General features: G+C 47.7%; 1 protein-coding gene across 9 annotated transcripts in view; it reads right to left on the bottom strand.

The window, feature by feature from the left end:
• The window catches only part of CHD8 (chromodomain helicase DNA binding protein 8), a 70,374-nt gene that overhangs the window by 17,680 nt on the left and 31,692 nt on the right, over nucleotides 1–21,002 (bottom strand). For 7 of the 9 annotated variants that reach the window (XM_061591208.1, XM_061591212.1, XM_061591207.1 and 4 more), the window contains 17 exons: nucleotides 19,720–19,775; nucleotides 18,054–18,171; nucleotides 17,824–17,907; nucleotides 17,267–17,404; nucleotides 16,098–16,219; nucleotides 15,111–15,354; nucleotides 12,192–12,368; nucleotides 11,042–11,185; nucleotides 9,650–9,905; nucleotides 8,932–9,145; nucleotides 7,165–7,360; nucleotides 5,697–5,864; nucleotides 4,835–5,014; nucleotides 4,081–4,191; nucleotides 3,506–3,720; nucleotides 1,576–1,775; nucleotides 933–1,134 (listed from right to left, as the gene is read on the bottom strand). In XM_061591208.1, the coding sequence (XP_061447192.1) occupies nucleotides 933–1,134; nucleotides 1,576–1,775; nucleotides 3,506–3,720; nucleotides 4,081–4,191; nucleotides 4,835–5,014; nucleotides 5,697–5,864; nucleotides 7,165–7,360; nucleotides 8,932–9,145; nucleotides 9,650–9,905; nucleotides 11,042–11,185; nucleotides 12,192–12,368; nucleotides 15,111–15,354; nucleotides 16,098–16,219; nucleotides 17,267–17,404; nucleotides 17,824–17,907; nucleotides 18,054–18,171; nucleotides 19,720–19,775 (2,825 nt within the window). The remainder of the gene's footprint in view (nucleotides 1–932; nucleotides 1,135–1,575; nucleotides 1,776–3,505; nucleotides 3,721–4,080; nucleotides 4,192–4,834; nucleotides 5,015–5,696; nucleotides 5,865–7,164; nucleotides 7,361–8,931; nucleotides 9,146–9,649; nucleotides 9,906–11,041; nucleotides 11,186–12,191; nucleotides 12,369–15,110; nucleotides 15,355–16,097; nucleotides 16,220–17,266; nucleotides 17,405–17,823; nucleotides 17,908–18,053; nucleotides 18,172–19,719; nucleotides 19,776–21,002) is intronic. The other 2 variants (XM_061591216.1, XM_061591214.1) reach the window with 2 other exon arrangements.

Raw genomic sequence — 21,002 nt, 5'->3', positions numbered from 1 at the left:
GGAAGCATTCCTCAAACAGCGCGTTATGGCTGAGAAAGCTTGTTCTTGCATTGCCATTCTCTGCACTTCTATAAATCTATCCACTTGTTTGATGGACTGCAGCTTGCCCCTAAATGAGAAAACCAAGCAATTCACGAGGCTATAACTTTTGAGATAGCAGCCACGTACCATCACAGTGCCGCTATGATGGGGAAGAGCCATAGCCCAGTGGTAGTGCATCACCTTTGCATGGAAAAGGCCCCAGGTTCAATCCCTGACATCTCCAGGTAGGGATGGGAGTATCCCTTGCCTGAAACTATGGAGAGCTGCTGCCAGCCAGATGCAAAGATATATCACTGGACACTAAACTCAGGATCATTCAGACCATAGTATTCCCTATTTCTATGTATGGATGTGAAAGTTGGACAGTGAAAAAAGCGGATAAGAGAAAAATCAACTCCTTTGAAATGTGGTGTTGGAGGAGAGCTTTGCGCATAGCATGGACTGTGAAAAGGACAAATAATTGGGTGTTAGAACAAATTAATCCACAACTGTCACTAGAAGCTAAAATGATGAAACTGAGATTATCATACTTTGGATACATAATGAGAAGACATGATTCACTAGAAAAGACAATAATGCTGGGAAAAACAGAAGGGAGTAGAAAAAGAGGAAGGCCAAACAAGAGATGGATTGATTCCATAAAGGAAGCCAGAGACCTGAACTTACAATATCTGAACAGGGAGGTTCATGACAGATGCTCTTGGAGGTCACTGATTCATACGGTCGCCACAAGTCATAATCGACTTGGAAGCACGTAACAACAAAACCTATGGGGCTTCTCTCTATTCCAAATGCACGGCTTTAATGGGGTCGGGACTGAAGAAGGAAGGGGGACCTGCCCTCGCTAGCCACACCGGTGTCTTGAACCGGGTTCCCTTTGCATCCCTTACTTGTTGCATTGGTGCTTGAGATGTTTCTTGTAGCCCTCATCCTGGAAGAGGGTGTCCGGGTTGTACTTGCGGATCCACTCGGCTTTCTGGACGTCAAAAGTGGTCTGGGACTTGACTTTCTTCCCCTTGCGGCCCCGCGGGACTGGGATGGACAGGCCTGTCCGAGGAACAGGAAGTGAGCTCAGAGCAGGGGCATGGCTCTCTAGGTATAACATGGAACCAGTGCAATAGGGATTAGGGTTACCCCAGGTTTTTTCCATCGCATCTCGAGCTCAGACATATAAAAAACAACAACACACATGCTGTCACCCGAGCAGGAGTTTAGGAGGCTGCAAAAACGGAACGAGGTGCCTCTTTCAGCCATCAGTGAAACTATCCATATCTCATTTCCCCAAGAGTTCCACCACCCTGAATTTCTCGCCATTGTGAATTTGCCCCCACCCCCCCAAAAAAAACCCCCAATCTGCGCTATGTAATATCCCAAGACACCAGCATCCCAAACAGGTCACCACAAAAGGGCAGCTCAAATTTGGCCAAGGCCTTCACAACTGTGAGAGGAAGGGCTCAGGGATATGGCATTATCCCAAACGGACAGCAATAAGGAGAAAAAATAATGGAGCTGCCCACTGCCCCTGCCCCTTACCAGAGTGGTTTTGAAGTTCTTTGGCTTTGCCGTTCTCAACTGGGCTGATGAGATCCCAGATGAACCCTTTGATGTTCTCATCGCCCCGGTAATGCATCAGGCAGTACACCAAGATGGCGCGGCAAATGGTCTCCACGTCCCGCTCTGACATCCGCCGCTTGAATCGTCCGTGCGACAGGATCTCTCGCCAGCGACCCCACCTGCCAGGCAAACCAGCAAGTCAGAGCTGTCAATTGGTGGGCGCAGGAAGAGACAGGGATCTCTTCCTCAGCCGTGACGGCAACCCTATGCACACTTAAATGGGAATAAGTCTTGTCGGAACACAGTGGGACTTACTTCTGAGTAAGCATGGAGAGGGTGGCCCTGCACTGCAGCTAAACTGAACGTTCCTTAAAATAAAAAAATCCACCCATTCCCCCCAAGTACATTGTTTACACGCTGGCAAGATTTCACACATGACCAGCAAATGAAGAAATCCCTTTTCAGGTTGTCCTTCCTTCCGCATCCCCAGATGACTTGTCCATTAGCCCCCCTGGGTGTGTTACTGTAACTGAGAAATCTCTCCCGTTCACAGGCTTGAATCGGTGAAGGGGCGTAGCTCAGGGGAAAGGCCATTTCCAAAGGACAGAGAATCTGCTTTGCATGCAGAAGGTCCCAGGTTCAACCCCTGGAGAGGTGCTGGCAGTCAGTGCAGACAGTATTGGGCTAAATGGGCCAATGGTATGACTCAGTAAAAAGCAGCTTCTGGTGTTGACCAATTAAGATATGAACAAGGGCTGCAACCTCCAATCCAGTAGGTCAATTAAAACTCCTCCGCAACAGGCTAAAAAGGCACCCCTGAATAATTGAAACCACCTTGGTTTTTCTTCTTGCAGGCAAAATATTGTTTCAGTTGCATGCAAATTCATGCAGATTTCATTTGTTTATACTTTAATTTGATTATTTATTTAGGTTTTTAAAATATATATATATATATACCGCATCCAGGGCCAAACAGCCCTTGCCAATGCACTTCACAATTAAAAACAGAACAATTTTGAACACAAAAACAGCTGCTATCCAACATAATACATAATAAAAACTGTGGCAGTTAAAATGATAAAAATCAGCAACCGTAACCACTTGAAAGCCGTTCGGAAGAGGCAAGTCTTTTAAGTCCATTTACAAGCAGCCAGAGGAAGCCAGAGGCAGGGAGGGAATTCCACAGAGAGTGGGGCTGCCACTGAAAAGCCCGCATTTCTTGTGCCAGCCAACCTGATATTAATAGCAGCGCTGGAAGCTTGGTCTCTGTGGCCGCTCTTAGAGCAGTGGTAGTTTTCTATGGGTATAGCAGCTGTACACTTATTAAGATCTCTTTATTGAATAAGAGTCCTATTAACAATGGCTTTCCCTCCAAGCAACTAGTAGTAGCTTTAGTTTAGTAAGTTGTAAATTCCCTCCCACTTCCTGAGGCTACACATATATGCGTAAATATTTAAAAAGGTACCCTTCCTGACATATTGCCGTCAGTAGAAAGATAATTGGTGGATTGATCCAGTGGCTTCTTCCCCTAATGGCATGTCTGACAAGGAACCTCTGAACGTCTGCCATGGAGTGCCTGGGTGCTGCAGAGGTTTCTGGGAAGTGTTTGAAGGAATGTAGCCAACTCGCCCCAAGCACTGGCCAAGGCCACTGGGCAGCACTTGTTGTCCTTCATGAACTCAGGGGTTGCTGTAGAATACATACCCACTTGCCCACTGGTAGTGGTGGGAAACCTGTCCTTCATTAGTCATCTTGGCCTCAGGGAGTTCCTGCTAAGCATCCAAGGATTCCCCCGTTGTAAAAACTCTGGATTAAATCTAAACGGAGATGGGTCCATCCCTCCCCCAACCACATTACTGTCCTTTCCCCACCAGCCCTCACACTGCCTGCCCCCAAGCACACCAAATACCCATAGACTAGCAGTTGCTTCTCCACTTGGAAGCAGTCCGTGCGCCCGTACGAGTGGTGGAGAGGATGATGGTGGTGGCGGTCATGGCGCCGGGAGCGCGGCCGGTCGTCATCATCGCTCTCCAAGTCGGAGAACTCCACCAGGTCGTCGTCCTTCAGGGTGCTGAAGTGGCGCGTCTGCTTGCGCACCCGGGGCGTGTCAATCACCAGGTTGTTCTGCAGGGAGGGGGGAGAGAGAGAGAGGCCCTTGTCGGACCCCTTCTATCAAAATGGCAACCCTTCCCGCAGGCACTTCTCAAATGGAAAATTCTCCCCTGCCTTTGTAAACTGCGGCAGATTCAAGAGCTGTGAAGCATGCCCCACCTCTTTGTCACAGAGGAGGCAGGAAGTATTCATTTGGGACTGGGGTGGATGTGTTGGAAACCACAACCCACAAGAAAAAGGATGTCATGAACCAGGATATTGGGATTACTGTGAAGTCTTCTGCTCTCTGATGTTACTAATGCGGCCAATCAAACATTGAATTAAGCATGTGGGGCACACACACCCTAATTCACCCCCTCCCCCCAAGCACACCTTGCTGTTGAGCATATCCAGGTCCAAGTCTGCCTTCTTGGCCCACTTTTGCCAGAAATTGGGATCATCCAAGGCAATGTCGGTCCTGTTCTCGGAGGCCACAAAGCTTGCCTGGGGGAGAGGAAGAGGCAGGGGGGAAAGGACTGATGGGGCAGGGTAGACGAATCCACGATAATGTCACACACACTCTTAGCTATTGTTCTGTAGAGTACACAACATAGCATCCTCGATAGAGAACACAGGAGACCATTTTAAAACAAAGCAAGCAAGTTTCTGGGCCTCATGGCTCTCTCTCTCTCCTTAGTCTTCTCAGAACAGGCACTGCATTGCTTCTGCATCCTATGTACCTATGTGGGAGTTCCGGATTGCCAAACCTAGAAAGGCCATAGCTCAGTGGTGGAACATCTGCTCTGCATGCAGAAGGTCCCAAGGATCAATCACTGGCATCTCCAGGGAGGGCTAGAAAAGAGCTCTCCCTAAAATCCTAGAGAGCTGCTGCCAGTCAGTGTAGACAATATTGAGCTAGATGGATAAACGGTCTTCCTGCATTCCTAAATTTGGAATTGACTGGCCACAGGCTTGGCAAAAAAGAAGAGGGGAAATAAGGTGGCTACCACTGGCCTAATCTTAGCCCACTTGCAACAGCGTTAAAGAGAACTGCTGGGGGATGAGCACTGCCAAGCGGCTCAAGGTTCAACGGCCTTCCCATCCCTAAACAAAAAAGTAAGGGACAGCGAAAGGGCAAGTGGGATACCTTGGCAAAGGTGGACCCCTTCCCCTCACTCTCAATGGTGATGGTGGTGGTGCGCCGAAGGAGAATCTGGTCAATATCCTCCTCGCAGAACTTGGAGCCCTCGTCGTCCTCTTCCATGATGGCAGCGTAGGCCCCCTTACGCAGCAGGTCTTCAATCTCCTTCTTTGAAAACTGCTGGATCTGAGAAGAAAACACAGTGACAACGGAGAGGGAACAATAAGAAGACCACCTTCTCCAATTTGTTTTGGGCTGGAATGGAAGCAGGGTCCGTTCTAACCAACTCTGCTGAAAAGGTCAGCTCCCTCAGGAGCCTCCTGCCCCCAAAATGTTTCCCTTCCAGCTGGTCATCATTAAGAGCTATAACGTAACTTTAAGAACTTTAAGTTTGCTTCCCCCCCCGCCGCCGCCTTTTCCCTCCCTGTCCCCTTTTCCTTGTATGTCATGTCTTTTTTATAGTAAGCTAGTAGACAGGGAGCGTCTGGCTTTATTTGATTGCATGTAAGCTGCTCTGAGAGCCTTTTTGGCTGAAGGGCAGAATACAAATGCTCTTAAAAAATACATGCTATTACGCCAAATCACCGGACCAGAAGAGTGGCAGTTTTGAAACTCTATTCTCTCTCTCATTCACGCACACACACACACAACTGTCCAATCTTTTTATAAGGTAGACTGAAATGCTTGGGGGGAGAGGGCAAGGTGGAGAATTTTAAAAAGCACCCCATAAAAGCATTGGGGACACCAGTCTCTAGCACTAGAGGACCTAGCAGAACACATTTGCAAGCCAGATGAATTCACAGACAGTTGCTTTTTCCCTCCCCACTGCCTCCACCCACAGCATCTGCCCACTGCCACCAATGCTTACCCCGGCAATGCTGCCTTCTCGCCCACTCATAGACTGCAGAACAGCCTTGTCCAGGCCCAGCTTGAGGCTGGCTTTGTCAAACATCTCACGCTCGTAAGAGTTGCGGGTGATGAGACGGTAGACCTTTACTGCCTTGCTCTGCCCGATACGGTGGCAGCGAGCCTGTGCCTGGGAGGAGGGCGAGAGAGAAACAAGTAGGAAAAACAGGAGCGTGCACGGGCGGCGGGGCCCACACAATTCAACATAAGAGGAGCCACTGCTCAGTCTGCCCTTGGATATAGAAACTGAGGTCTTCTTTTTTTAAAAAAGCTCCTCTTTAGTGGTCAGAGATGGGAGAAAGAAGAGTTAACTTTGGATCATAGGGAGGCAGTATGTAGGGGAAAGGCCTGGAAGAGAGACACCATGGGACTGACCCCTCCATTCATCCAGTAACAGAATGTGTGTCCTTTTACCTCTAAAATTAAGATGGGAGACAGCTGGGAACACTGCTATTACGCAATGCTCAGAAAAAGGGGAAGATCAATTCTTACACAAGAGGAGGCTGGGATTGGGGAGGAAAAAGGGGGAGGGAGATCAGTCCACCACATTTTAAGTCTACTCCCAAGGAAACAGTAGAATATGCAATAAGGACCCCTACGCGCCCAATGCAATAAGCACTGCAAATGATTAGTTACACAGGGGTTATAACCACATCAAGAATTGGTTGTATTCAATTAAGTCCTACCCGAGTAGGCCCACCGAAATGAATGAACCTAAGTTACTCATATCCCTTAACTTCAATAGGTCTATTCTAATGAGGACTAGCATTGAATACCACCCTATAAAGTTAAGATCTATGGAATCTATTGCTTGTTCTTGACTTTTCCTAGGAAGAAAGGGTGAACAATCAGTTTTTGTAAAATAATAACAAAAAATCCTGTCTGCATGTCAGGTAAGTGCTTTCGTGAATTTTGGAGAATAATACATAACACAAAATTAAGTTTTGAGAGAACAACCTCTCAACAAAAAGGCTTCTTATCGGCTGCTGATGCACAAGAGGAATCACGCGGACACATTCCCCAAATGAGATTGTTTAGAAAAACCTTTCCCAAGGACTTGGGACTAATTGGGACATAAGTGAAAAAGACTTAATTGTCAAAACAGATCTATAACCGGTTGTTCTGTGGCATTATTGCTCATTAACCTTTTGTATAATATGTTTGTTCTTTGGAGCACATTATTCCAGGGAAGTTAGGATCATATACAGGGTTATCCCATTTGATTCCCACAACAACCCTGTGAGGAAGGTTAGGTCGAGAGAGAAAGATACAGGCCCAAAGTTACTCAGTGGCCCTTAATGGGCAAAAGGAAGAATCCAAACGTGTGTTTTCATCCAGCAAACTCCAATGCTTTTTCCATGGGCAACACAAAGACTCCTAGTGGCAGAAGAGTGGCTCGCCCCCACTGAAGGCATGCCTGCTAGCCATACCTGCAGGTCATTCTGGGGATTCCAGTCCGAGTCAAAGATGATGCAAGTGTCGGCGGCCGTCAGATTGATCCCCAGCCCACCCGCCCGTGTGCAGAGCAGAAAGACAAAGCGGTCGGAGTCAGGCTTGCTGAAGCGATCGATGGCTGCCTGCCGCAGGTTCCCCCGCACTCTCCCGTCAATGCGTTCGTAAAGATACCTGTGTGGAAAACAGGAGGGCAAGGCAATTAGAGAACACAGAAACTGAACCAGGGATGGCCAACCTCACATGGGTGCACAAAGTATGAGGAACACCCTGGCAGGGAGAGGAGAGGCCAGCGGACCTGGCTACGGAATATCATAGGGCCAGGCTGGCACACCTGCCTCCCCTTCCTATCCACTGTAATTCTTGTTTGAAGGATACTGTCTAATGATTGGTCTACAAGGGCCAAAGAATGAAGTGGAAGAGTCCTGGGGTGGTAGATTGGACTATACCAATTCGGACGGAAGATGGGAGAAAAACCAATTTTGAACATTTCCATTCCATTGTGAACTCCCTGCAAGTAGACAGCTAGCACACCAAAGAGCAGGCTGAACTCAACATTCCCCCACCTCCCTCGGGAAGTGCTCACTGCTTAACTTTTCCAGAAAAGTTCTTCTTTTATTACATAGGGGCATTCAAAGCAGGCCATCTCTGAATGATAGTCACCTCTACTATCCTGGGAATCTATCTATTCACTCTATTGCATGGGTACAACAGTCTGGGGGGAAAAACAGACTCTAATCTGAAACCTTGGAGAACCACTACAAGTCAGTGGAGACAGTACTGAGCTAGGTGGATTAATGGTCCAATCCGGTATAAGGCAGCTTCCTAAGTTCCTAACTTTGGAATTGACTTGCCACTAGACTGGCCAAAATAGAAAAGCTACAACCTTATCTTAGCTTTCTCACAACAGTGTTAAACAGAACTGGGGGATGAGGAAGACGGCCAGCTGCTGGTGGATGAATGCCGCCAGGCAGCTGAAGGTTCAGCAGCCCTTCCCATCCCTCCCAACCATACGATTCTACTGATGATAAAGAAGCAGGGCATGAGAGAACTGGGATTAACAGTATTTCACTATTATTTGTATTTTGGACGTTGTTTGGTTCTTTTATTGTTTGTTTGTTTTTGTTTCTTGATTTATTGTATTTATTGTATTTATACACTGTGCTTGTTTTATCTTTTTGTACACTGCCCAGAGAGCCTTCGGGCTTAGGGCGGTATATAAATAAAATAAAATAAAAAAATAAATAAATAAAGGCTTCCAGGTCCAGGGCTAGTGCTATTAGAAGCCAGCCTTCCACGTAACCTATGGTAGGTCAGCACCGCTGTCAGTAAGCCAAGGCTTGCTTTAAAAAGTCATGATTCCTTCCAACACAGAATGGACACTCTGGTATGAATTGAGACTATATATACTACAATATATAGGGGAAGAAACGGTAGCTCAGCGATACAGCATCTGCTCTGCATGAAGAAGGTCCCAAGTTCAATCCTCAGCATCTCCAGGTAGGGCTGGAGAGACTCCCTGCCTGAAATCCTGGAGAGCTGCTGCCAGTCAGTGTAGACAACACTGAGCTTGATGGACCATTGATGGACTCAGTATAAGGCAGTTCCCTATGTTTCTATACTGAATTTTTGCATAAAATTGTTCTCATTTGCTTAACTTTGGATATCTCAAAAGTGAATATGCCGAATCTGGCTCTCAGAGGCCGCACAGTAACATTCTGGGTTCAAGGCAAGGAAGCTTTCACCTCTTCTGGATGAGGTAGTCCTCCAGGATGTCAAGGCAACGGACCATTTGGGAAAAGATCAGCACCTTGTGCCCGCCGGCCTTCAGCTTGGGGAGCAGCTTATCAATCAGCACCAGCTTCCCAGAGGAACGCACCATGGCCTGCAAGGGGAAGTCGTGGGGCACACGTTGATGGCACGAGTCCCGAAACTCAGTCAGGATCTTCTCCTCTGCACCTGATTTTGGGGAGGGGAGAAAGAGCATGTGAGAACAGACCCTAAAGCCAAAAGTTAGAAACTTGAGAAGTTTGAATGTTTTGAAGGATGCAGCCGCCACCACAATCATGAGAACTAGAAACCTGCTTTTTAAAACACCTTGCCCCCTAATTCTATATATCAGAAGTTCCATCTCTGAGCTGAGCTTCCTCAGGGCATATGAGACATCAAGATTTTTTTTTTTTTTTAAAGGACAGAGAATTTGCTGTAAGTATTTAAAAATGGACATCAGTCCTAAAGTTGGTTATATCCTCTGGAGCATAAACCGCATTTACACAGAAGTTGCTGGGAGATGGGAGTATATTTTTTTCAACCACTGTCGTGGGGGGGGGGGCTGCTTCACACATCTCCCCACCTTGGCAGACCATCTCCTCTAAGCCCTGCACCTTTAAAACAAACAGCACCTGACACCTTCTCTCCCACCCCTTGCCTGCAATTAACTGGGTTACTCTCCGGCTAACTTGCCATTGATGAGGTAGGGGTGGTTGCAGCACTTGCGCAGCTCCATCATGGTGTTGAGGAGGTTGGGCATGTTGCTATGCCCTGCCCCTTTGGACAGGAAGTTGAAGTTCTTCTCCAGGATGGCCCGGTAGTACTTCTTCTGGATGTTGGTGAGCTCCACCTCAATGATGGTTTCCTGCTTGGGGGCCAAGTTCTTCTCCACGTCCTCCTTCAGCCGGCGAAGCATCATAGGCTTCAGGATGGCCTGCAGTTTCTGCACCTGGGTGGTGGGTGGAGCAGAGAATTTTAAAAGCCTGGATCTGATCGGGGCGGGGGGAGGGCCAAGGTGGAATCCCCAGGCCAGCAGCTGAGAAGGATATAAGAGCATTCTTCGGTTGTTAGTTAGTTTTAGTTAGTTAGTTTTACTTAGTTAGTTATACCCCGCCTTTCTTTTCTTGACAGAAACCCAAGGCGGCTTACATATGGTTCCCAGGCGGTCTCCCATCCAGGCACTGACCAGATCTGATCCTGCTTAGTTTCAGCAGGGTGCTGGCCTCATGTGCCTTCAGACCATAGCCTGGTGTGTATATATATATATATGTGTGTGTGTGTATATATGTCACACATGCATACACACACACACACACTCTCTCTCTTAATTAGGGGGAGCAGCGCTGGCTGAAACCAAGTTGCGTTTATTGGGGCACAGCTAAGAAAGGCTGGTGAGATGATTAGGCCACTGGAATCAGGATTCCTGGGTTCTACTTCCACTGGGAAATGGGCAGGGAGATCCAAGGCATTGCAGAGAAAGGGAGGACCCCAACCTTGCAGAGGGGATTACAAAAAAAGGGGTGGACACAGCATGGTCAAGTGGGAGGGGAAAGCTTGAAAAACAAATGAAGGAAGGCACTAAGTTGGGATCAGTCTCAGTTGCGGCAGCCTGATGATGTGGACAGGACAGTCATGGCGGTGAGGCCGACTAGGGGCCCTCTCGATCCTTGCCCATCGTGGCTGATGAAAATCTAGCATTAGGGAATTGTGCGGATCAGTCCAGGGAGCGGCCAGCACCTCATTACGGGAGAAAGCTACGCACACTGCCCTGAAAGAGCTGGTGGCAAGGCCCCTCTTGAAGAGGTCCTCCCTGGACCCAGAGGTTTTAGAAAAACTATTGCCCAGTCTCTAATCTTCCACTGTTGGGCAAGCTCACTTGGTTACCTTTGGCCAGCCATGCTCTCCCAGCCTAACCTACCTCCCAGGGCTGCTGCACAGATAAAACAGAGAGGGCGAGGTGAGAAAAGGGGCGTATGTGAGAAAGATGCTGTGGAGTGAAGAGGGCAAGACACATGGGGTGGACGTGAGAAGGACAGTGAGGGGAGAGAAGAGGGGGAAGGCCAAGGGCTGAGCGTCACTGCCTACCTGCTCCTCAGTTTTGAGGTCACCAAAGTCCTTGAGGAACTCCGATTCTGAGGGGAACTGGGAGGGCTCGAGGAAATGCAGAAGGCTGAAGAGTTCTTCCACTGTGTTCTGGAGGGGGGTGCCAGTCAGTAACACTTTGTGCTCCTAAAAGAAGAGGGAGGGGGGAAGGTGAACTAAGACGCCAAGACAGATAGGCTCAGGCCAAGTCTCCGCGGCATTGCACAATACAAGGTGCTGTGTGCACACGTCAGCAATACATGAAAATCTGGCCTTCCAACAACCCCCCCTCCGGGTTTTAGCCAAGTGGAGCATGGAGAGGAACTAGCAGCAATGGCAAGGGGAAGGCCGAAACTCCATCTGCTCTGCATGTAGAAGGCTGAGGACAAATCCCCAGTATCTATAGGTAGGACTGGGAAGGGCTCCTTGTATAAAACCCTGGAGAGCAGCTGCCAGCCAGTGTAGACCATGTTAAGCTAAATGGGCCAATGGTCTGACTCAGTATAAGGCGGCTTCCTAGGTTCTTATGACTCATTAGCAGGCCAGTCTGACGGTGGATGAGGAGGCTGTGCCTGGCTTCCCAACCCCACCAAGTGGCAAATCAAGCAACTGTGCGCACATGCTCTAAAAAGGTTGTACATAATTTATTCTGCTAAGACACAGGGAGGAGGAGGGAAAGGCAAAGCTATATAGGGCTATACTAAAGCCTTTGAGACTGAAGGCATTGACTACGCGCTTCCAAGTCTCTCCTTACAGCAGAGGTGGGGAACCTCCAGCCCGCAGACCAATCCTGGCCCGCCACAGGCGGTTGTGTGTCAAACTTGGCCAATGAGGCCATTTCCCTCCAAACCACTTCTTTGTTTTAGCAGGGGTCTCCATGCAAACCCTTTCTTGATTGTCTGCTCTGAAGGACTTGAAAGCACTTTGCTGCTGGCGTCACTGTGAATACCAGGTGACTGACAGGTGGTTGGCCCTATCCACCTGCCAAATTTGGCCTGTGGAACCAAAGGTTTCCCCACTCCTGCTTTACGGCCTTAAGAGCTAGAAACTTATCCCAAAGTTGTGTACTTCATCCAATCCTTACATCAAGATTTGACCTGACCCTCCAGGGGAGGGAGGGAGGGAGGGGAAAAAGAGAGGCTCCCTCTCCTACCAGGTCCATGTGCTTAAGACTGTCCAGCAGTTTGCAATTGCGGTTCTTAAGGCGATGAGCTTCGTCAATTATGACACAACGCCACTCTATCTCCCTCAGCTCAGGGCAGTCTGACAGGATCATCTCAAAGGTGGTGATGAGGGCATCAAACTTGTATGCACCTGGGATCAGGCGGCCCTGTTGGGGACAGAAGAGGAAATGTATCCAGACAGTATATGAGCATTAAGCCATGCATTGTTCTGCTTTCTCTCCCCAGTATATGGACTTCTGTTTGTTAAGCTGCTAGTCCCTTTGGTTGTTAAAAGAGAGAGAGACACAAAGAGAAATCCAACTGCAAATTGTACAAAAGCTGTGAAGGGCAAGGTGGGATAGTGAAGTTGCAATCAAATCTCCCCTCCATCCCTCCAAACGTAGTGTGAGAACTGTAGTTTTGCCGTCAGAATGATGGGTTTATTCCCTAAGGTTGCACCGTAGAGAACTACAATTCCAAGAGATCTTTGGGGTGGGGATGACTGTGCATTTGGCACTCAGGTACAAAATTCTCCATCTCAAGATGAGCTCAAAAAAATGGTAAAGGTGTCACCGTGCTTATAGTGCGAGTCATTTCCGAATCTTAGGGTGACGTCTTGCGACGTTTACTAGGCAGACCGTGTATATGGGGTGGGATTGCCAGTTCTTTCCCCGGCCTTTCTTTACCCCCCAGCATATGCCGGGTACTCATTTTACCGACCACGGATGGATGGAAGGCTGAGTGGACCTCGACCCCTTTTACCGGAGATTCGACTTCCTCCTTCCGTTGGAATTGAACTCCGGCCGTGAGCACAGCTTCGGCTGCGTTACCGCCACATACCACTGTGCGCCACGGAGGATCTTTAAGATGAGCTAAAGCCCACTTTTATAACAACATTCTTCCCCAAACCTGCAAGAGGTACCAGTTAAACCTGCTTCCTCTGATAAAAGTGTCACAGCCCATTGCCAGTAACGCACATCCTATGGTGATTGTACAACAGGAAGGTGGGAACAAATGCCCCACCTAAATAAAAAGAAAGAATCCTTTCTCCCCCATCTTTGCATCACTGCAGAGCACCAAATTCCCACCAGAGGTTGTGCTTGAAAGACAGAACTTGCCCAATTAAAGCCTACTTGCCCAATCAAGACCTACTTTGCAGACATCTTGGTACGGACAAATATGGGACCACCTGGTCATGGACAAATTGAGATATCAAATGAGAGTACCCAGGATCACAGAGAAGCCAGTACCTCCACTGTCAGACCACCATGCTTCTGAATACCAGTTGCTGGGAATCCTAAATTGGGAGAGTGCTGTTGCACTCACATCTTGTGTGCGAGCTTCCCATAATGTGCATTTAGTTGGCCACTGTGAAAACATAATGCTGACGGGCATTTGGCCTCATCCAGCAGGACTTAGGTTCTCTTCTTGATAGCTGGCACATTCCTCTGGCTCATAAGCTCAAAGCCATCCCACGCAAGCATGAAATAGTTTTCAGTGAACAACCTAAGAGCAGCCCTGCTGAATCAGACCAGAAGGTCCATCTAATCCAGGTGTGTGGGGAAACTTTGGCCTTCCAGAAGTTGCTGAACTCCAACTCCCATCACCCCTGGCCACCAGCCGTGCTTGCTGGGGCTGATGGACGTTATCTGGAGGGCCAAAGGTTCCCCTACACCTGATCTAATCCAATCCAGAGTCCCATTTCCAGCAGTTCACAAGGGGAGCACGAAGGCAACAGCCCTCTCCACCCTGCACGTATGAGGCAGAAGCCTCCCTTGCCAGGGGTCAGAAAAACAGCGAGATCAACAAATGCTGAACAATTAAAAAAAAAAGATGGTGGTGATGGTCACACAGCCAAACTCTGCAGGAAAAGTCCTGTTGCCTTGAAGCAGGCAGGGTTGCAAGTGAGGAAGGCTCCTCCCACTGAAGGGTCAGAACAAGAGGCCAGTTGCATAGTCCTGTCTCTGAAGAAAGAGGAAGTGACCCACTCTTGGATAACCTGCACGCACTGAAGGGGAATGTACGGCAGGGGTTGGAAACCAGGTGACTATGTCTAATCCTACTTTGTAAAAGCCATCTAAGCCGGTGCCTGTCACCACATCTTGCAGGAAGGGCTATAGCTCAGTGAAAAAGAGTAAATGAACTGCATGCAAAAGATCTCAGGTTCAATCTCCGTGATGCCCAGGTAGGAGTAGGAGAGACTCCCTGCCTGAAACACTGGAGAGCCGCTGTCAAGTCAGTGTTGACAATACTGAGTTAGACGGGCCAATGGTCTGACTCAGGATAAGACACCTTCCTATGTTTCTATAATTTGGGTTATGCCAATCACCTTGCCATCTCCTGGAGAATAAAGGCAAATCCTACCGGCTTTTCGCAAGAGCTGACATTTTTTCATGTTTTTGTAGACAGCTTTTGGGAAGAATCATAGAACAGTAGAGTTGGAAGGGGCCTATAAGGCCATCGAGTCCAACCCCCTGCTCAATGCAGGAATCCAAATTAAAGCATTCCCGACAGATGGCTGTCCAGCTGCCTCTTGAAGGCCTCCAGTGTTGGGGAGCCCACCACCTCCCTAAGTCATTGGTTCCATTGTCGTATGGGTCTAACAGTTAGGAAGTTTTTCCTGATGTCCAGTCGAAATCTGGCTTCCTGCAACTTGAGCCCATTATTCTGTGTCCTGTGCTCTGGGACAATCGAGAAGAGATCCCGGCCCTTCTCTGTGTGACAATCTTTCAAGTACTTGAACAGTGCTATCATATTTTTTCTTCTCAAGGCTAAATTTGCCCAGTTCTTTCAGAAAACGGCAATGAACGTTGAGTGTTGTTTTTCTTTTTTAATTATGGTTCTCCTCCTCCCTCCATCCCAAACCTCCTTTCCTGGCATTGCCGCTACGACCCGACACTCTCCCGTACCCGAGAATCCTTGCAGTACATCTCATACTGTTGGATCATCTGGCGGGAGGCAAGGCTGCCATGGTAGACAATGGTGTTCATCTCGGTCCAGGTGTTAAACTCCCGCTCCCAGTTGGTGATGGTGGAGAGAGGGGCAATGACCAAGAAGGGCCCCCGGATCCCCACATTGTAAACCTCTTGCAGGAAGGCAATCGACTGGATGGTTTTACCCAGGCCCATTTCGTCTGCCAGGATGCAATTTTGCCTGAGTAGGAAGAACAGAAGGGCAGATCAGCAGCAATTCTTTGAAGGTTAATGGAGTTGGCCAGTCTATGAGAGTAGAGATATTAATGATATAAGGCTGCAATCTTAAACACATTTATTTAGTTAGTTTATATTTGTACTCCACCTTTCCTCCAAAGAGCTCAAGGTGGCATAAAATACAGTCCTTCCCCTCCCAATTGTATCCTCACAACCACCCTGCGAGGTAAGTTAGGCTGGGAGACAGTGATTGGCCCAATGTCACCCAGGGAGCTTCCTGCCCATGTAATAGAGAATAGAAGCCAACAAATAGCAGTGGGGTTTGCTTGCGAGTCAAATTGGATATGAGTGCCCTGTTAACAACAACTGTGGGCACTGTATCCTTGAAATGCAGCATTTGGTACTGGGCGCACAATTCACCGACCAAAGGATTTCAGGCTTTTTCTTGTTTTCGTTTTAAAGATCCTAGCCATCAAGGGTATGAAGAGACACTTGGAAGGCTGTGAAGAGACTCCCCCCGGGGGTGGGGGTAATGCCTGCTAAATTCTTAAAGGGAACTGCTAACAATGCCCAAATTGGGGGTGGGGAGGGGGCTTCACTGCTCTATCCAGCTCTATGACCCTGTATATAAACAGATGGGAACATCCACATAATTTTTAATTCCCTGAGTTAGCACCCAGGACACGAAGCCATGCCAATACCGATGACTGCATACCATTCTTCTCTCCTCCCCACCCCCAGGCTCACCTGTTGTACCAGTTGAATAACAACCAATTCACACCCTCCAGCTGATATTCTCGCAGCTGGTTTCCATTCTTGTATTCATGGGACAGCTCTAATTTCTTCCAGGAACCTGCCTGAGGACGGGCCTGAAAAGTTCAAAGAGAAGAGAGTCCTGCAACACAAGGTGCTCTGCATGCTCAGGAATAGGAAACCTGTTGCGCTCCAGGTGCTGTTGGACTCCAACTCCCTTCAGCCCTAGCCTGCATGGACAATGCACAGGAGTGACAGGAGTTGTAATCCAACAGTACCAGGAGGGCCAACAGTTCCCCATCCTTGCTGTCACCGGACAGAACAGTGTTTGAATATTTCCAGCTAAACTATTAGGATTGGACTTTTTTTTAATTAGGAATATTTTCATCTCGCCTTCCTTTCAAAAAAGAAATCAAAGGAGGTTAAGAAAAATTTTAATGAGCAGGAATACACAATGATAATTAAAACAACAAATTAAAACCAAATCGGAACCACGACCACTAACAAGAAGAAAAAAGCGCCCAAACCCTCAAGTAGCAGAGAAGGGACAAAAGGAAAGGCCCACTGAAATTGCCAAAAGGCCTTTCTTAAAAGAAAAAAAAACAGAGAAAGAGGAAAAGAGAAGAAGGTACATTAATGGATGTTCAAAGTTTAAAAGATTTTAAAAAATACTGCCTTGACTATAGGACATAACAAAAAAATCATATACCATAGAGGGAAAAGTCAGAGGGGTATAATGATTAAGAGTGGTTGGACTTAGCAGCTGCGGGATTCAGGTGTAAAACCTCAGACTGATGGCAAGCATCCTTGTTTGCCAATTTAGAAAGTGCCTGATTAATTTAACAAAAATTAAAAGGGGGTGGGGAAAACAAAAAATATTAACAAAATATACAAAAACAAAAAATATTATTTATTAGATTTATATCCCACTTTCCCCCCAAGCAGTCCAAGGTAGCATACAAGGTTCTGTCCCCCTCCTTACAACCCTATAAGGTACGTTAAAAGCAATGTTGGGGGAGATGTCTCCTGGGGCAAAGGAGATGTCCCAACATGACCTGGCACTAAAATTACAACACACACACACACGGAAGGCAATCAGCCTAGCACAGAAGTCCATGGATCAAGAATTCTGGGATAGAGGGAAACGTTGAGCTGTCACTCACCACCCGTTTGAGCTCAGGATGTCTCGACTGGATGCGTTTGAACTCCCGGACCTTCCCTTCATCCACGTCCTCTTTGAGTTCCCACGTGCTGTCCTCATAGGGGAGCGAACACCACTTCACCAGGTAATAGATCACCGGCTGCAGAGCATTCAAGAGACAAGCTTACTGCCACGTTTGTAAGGTACATACTCTTTTGATTTATTGAATAGATCTTCCTCCTGCTAATCTGTAAGACCATATTCAGAGCTGCTTACAAGAAAAGAGCAAACTTTTTTAAAAAGATGGCGTCACATCGAAACAAAAGGCTACAAAAACAGAAAATGCATCAGAGTAAACTGGGGGAAGGGGGTCATTTCAAAACAAGCAGCACAACATACTTCAGGATCACCAGCAGTCATCATTCAAAGGCCCGGCTAAACAGGTTAAGTCTTTTAATGCCTGGATAGGTATGGGATGGGAACTGGCTGTCCTTAAAGTATCCATAAGTTTCCCACAAGGGACCTAGTTACAATCCCCTCCAATAACAAAAATCAATGCCCTCCAAGACATCAGCACACCTCCCCATTGTCCTTGTCAATGCTGTGTGACTCATCTAGGATGCGGTCAACCTCCACGTAGTCTGGGTTGAAGGGCTCCTCATCCTATGGAGACAGAATACAGGAGGTGTGAGCATATATTCCATGTACCCCATGGAAGGAATCTGGGATCAAACATGGCACTGGGCTTGGTGAGGGCCCCTGCTCTCTCTCCCTTTTTTTTTTTTTTAAGTTTCTAGTCCCTCTGGTACCTCATGAAAGAAGTGCCTCATCTGAGCCATTTTGGTCTTAAAGCGTTTGAGTTTCTGGTGAATTCTCTTGTCCTTCTCCAGCTGAGCAATGGTGGCCCATTCGCAGTGCAAGTAAGAGCTTGGGAAGAAAAGAGAGAGAGAGAGTATATTAAAGAGTCCTCAGGATGACCAACAATAAGGTGAAATACTCTCAGTGTGGCACAAATGATCTACCAACGTCATCATCAAGGGCTGTATCCCCTTGTAGGCAACCTTCTAGGGGCTGCGTGGCAGTGGGTGGAGCCAGAAGCAGATGTGGGCAGAGCAATGGATATGATGCTTAACTTTGCACAGTAGGCTATGTCCCAGCCTACTCTACAAAAGCGAGAGGTTTCCACACACATCTGTCTCCAATCCAGGCCAGTAAGCGGCATCATCACAGTTCAAGGTCACATTAGTCAGGCAAAAACATCTGAGGGCATCTGAAAGGCACCCCCGGTTAGCACTATGTGCACAAGCCGGAAGGAGCCTGAGCAAAGCCCACCTCCAACTTCCTCCCACGCAGCTGGATTAAGGACTTGCCCACAGCTGAGCTTCACTTTCCACTAATCCCGGCTTCATATGTGAACTGGAGATCATGGTTTAAAACAACCTCTGCCCAGTTTCAGAGCAAGCAACAAGAATGGGTTATGAAGCCGGCTTGTGTGACCACCATGACCTCTGGTTCATGTATGAAGCCAGGATTAGTGGAAAGTGAAACTAAACCCTGGTCAAGTCAGAGCCTTCTCCCCTCTCTCGTAATAGAAGAACCTGGAAGCTGAAGATTGGAAGAATCAGGACAGACAAAAAAGAAAGCACTTCTTCCACACAGCACATAGGGAGAAACTATGGGATTTGCTCCCATAGAGATGTAGTGCTGGCCCCTAACTTACATGGCTTTAAAAGAGGATTAGACAAATTCAGGGAGGATAAGGCCATCAATGGCTACTAGCCATGATGGCTATGTTCTACCATCACTGTGGAAGGCAGTATTCCTCTGAACACCAGTTGATGATGATGATGGACTTCATGGCCCTTTGGCCTGATCCAGCACGGCTGTGCTTACTTTCAAGCGTTTCTCTTGGCTGTGCAGGAGGAAGTGAGGCTCACACAAACCTGTTGCTTTGCTCCGGTTCCTTCCAGCCAAACCATAGTTTAGTGTTACGTGACTGGCCTTAAGGTCACCCAGTGAGGTGAGTTCCATGGCTGAGTAGGGATCTGAACCTGAATCTGGCCAATTGCAACTGAACTGTTATAACCACTATACAATGCTGGCGCTTACTTTTCTGAGTTTAATTATAAAGCCATCCTGGGAGGCAATCTTGGGTTGAAAAAGCAGGGCATAAACATCATGAAAAATAATTCATTCTCAGCCTCCATTAGGAAGGAGAGCTATGGGTGTATTCATTTATTTATTCTTTAAATTTATATTCCAGCTTTCTTCCAAGGAAGGGAGAAACACTTCTCTCCACTTTATCCTCACAACAACCCTGTGAGGTAGGTTAGGCTGAGAGACAGTGGCTGGCCCAAAGTCACCCAGCAAGCTTCATGGCTGAGCGGGGGTTTGAGCTCTGGTGTCCCAGGTCCCAGTCCAGCACTCTAACCACTACACCACACTGGCTGTAACAGAAAGCCAAGTCATACTCACTAGTTCTTGTACTTCACAAAGAATTCTTCTGCCTCTGTGAACTGCCCATTGGGAAGCTGTAGATGGGAGAGAACAAAAAGTGGAATCAGAGAAAATGGCAAGCAGAGAAGATGTGCTGGTGGATGGGAGGAAATGTGCACTGAATGGACGTGTATCAAAGTGTTCCTTCTGGGCCTGAGCCTCTTATGCATCTGCAGTCACAAAGAACTGCAAAATGGTTGTTTAAAAATAAATGCAAAATTCTCTTCCCCTGCCACCCCAAGCTTTTGTCACCCGTGGAGATCAGGAGCATCATCATCATTATTATTTACTGAATTTATATCCCGCCTTTCCCCCCGAAGCAGCACAGGGCAGCAAACACCAAGGAAAGAATCAAACAAGACAAAGAAAAGCATTCTAAAAACAGTTAAAAACATTCTTTCATCAGTGATCTTTGGGTTGCCAGAAACAGTCCCCTTCAGCCATCAAATGCCTGAGTAAACAGGAAGGTATTCCAATTCCTCCTGAAAGTCATTAGTGATGGAGACACACACACCTCACTGGGAGGGCATTCCACAAGCAGGGAGCCACCAAGCAAAAGGCTCTGTCACGGGTCAGTGCCAACAGGGCAGCTCTCAGTGGAAGCAACACCAACACGGAACCACAAGCATGGAAGCCGTTTCAGCGCTCTTCCCCACCCCAACTGCTGTTCTTTAACACTAAATAGCTCCCTCTCGAAGAAGTGGCTTAGCTATTCACCAGGGATGAGCAAACCGCCACCCCTCTCCATGCTCACGGTCCCTAAATTTAGCCTGTGAGGCCATTTTCTCCCAGCCACACCTGCCTGCCCAACACCTGATGTCACAGGACATCAGATGAGAGGTAAGTTAAATTCTGGCTGCAAAGGAACAGTTGGGAGCCTTAAAAGTGCGCTCCCTATTGCTTCACGGCACACAAGCCTTGCACTTGTTGCATTTTAAATCTGGTGCCAAATGCAAGCCCTGCTGGGATCAGCTCTACTCAGGAGTTCCTGATTGGCACTCCCGAGTGGAATTGATCCCTGCAGAAAGGACTGACTCAACCAACTGCAAGCCCTGCTTTTGGCAGGAATCTTTAAGGCTATGGTTTGAATTCAAGACACGGCTGCAAAGGAAGAAGAGAAGAATTGGGAGGGCACTAAAGTGTGTGCTCCTGATTCTTCTTTTGAAATCTGAACCACCGGACCTCAAGCGTCAGGATGCCCTAGGGAGGGTGGCCAGATCCAGGTCCCCACCCCTGTTATAAAACAAACAGGATATAGATAA

The sequence above is a fragment of the Rhineura floridana genome, chromosome 11 (assembly GCF_030035675.1).
Source record: "Rhineura floridana isolate rRhiFlo1 chromosome 11, rRhiFlo1.hap2, whole genome shotgun sequence".
Lineage (NCBI taxonomy): Eukaryota > Metazoa > Chordata > Lepidosauria > Squamata > Rhineuridae > Rhineura > Rhineura floridana.
Note: the sequence above shows the minus strand (reverse complement) of the source record. Positions and strands in the feature narration are given on the sequence as shown.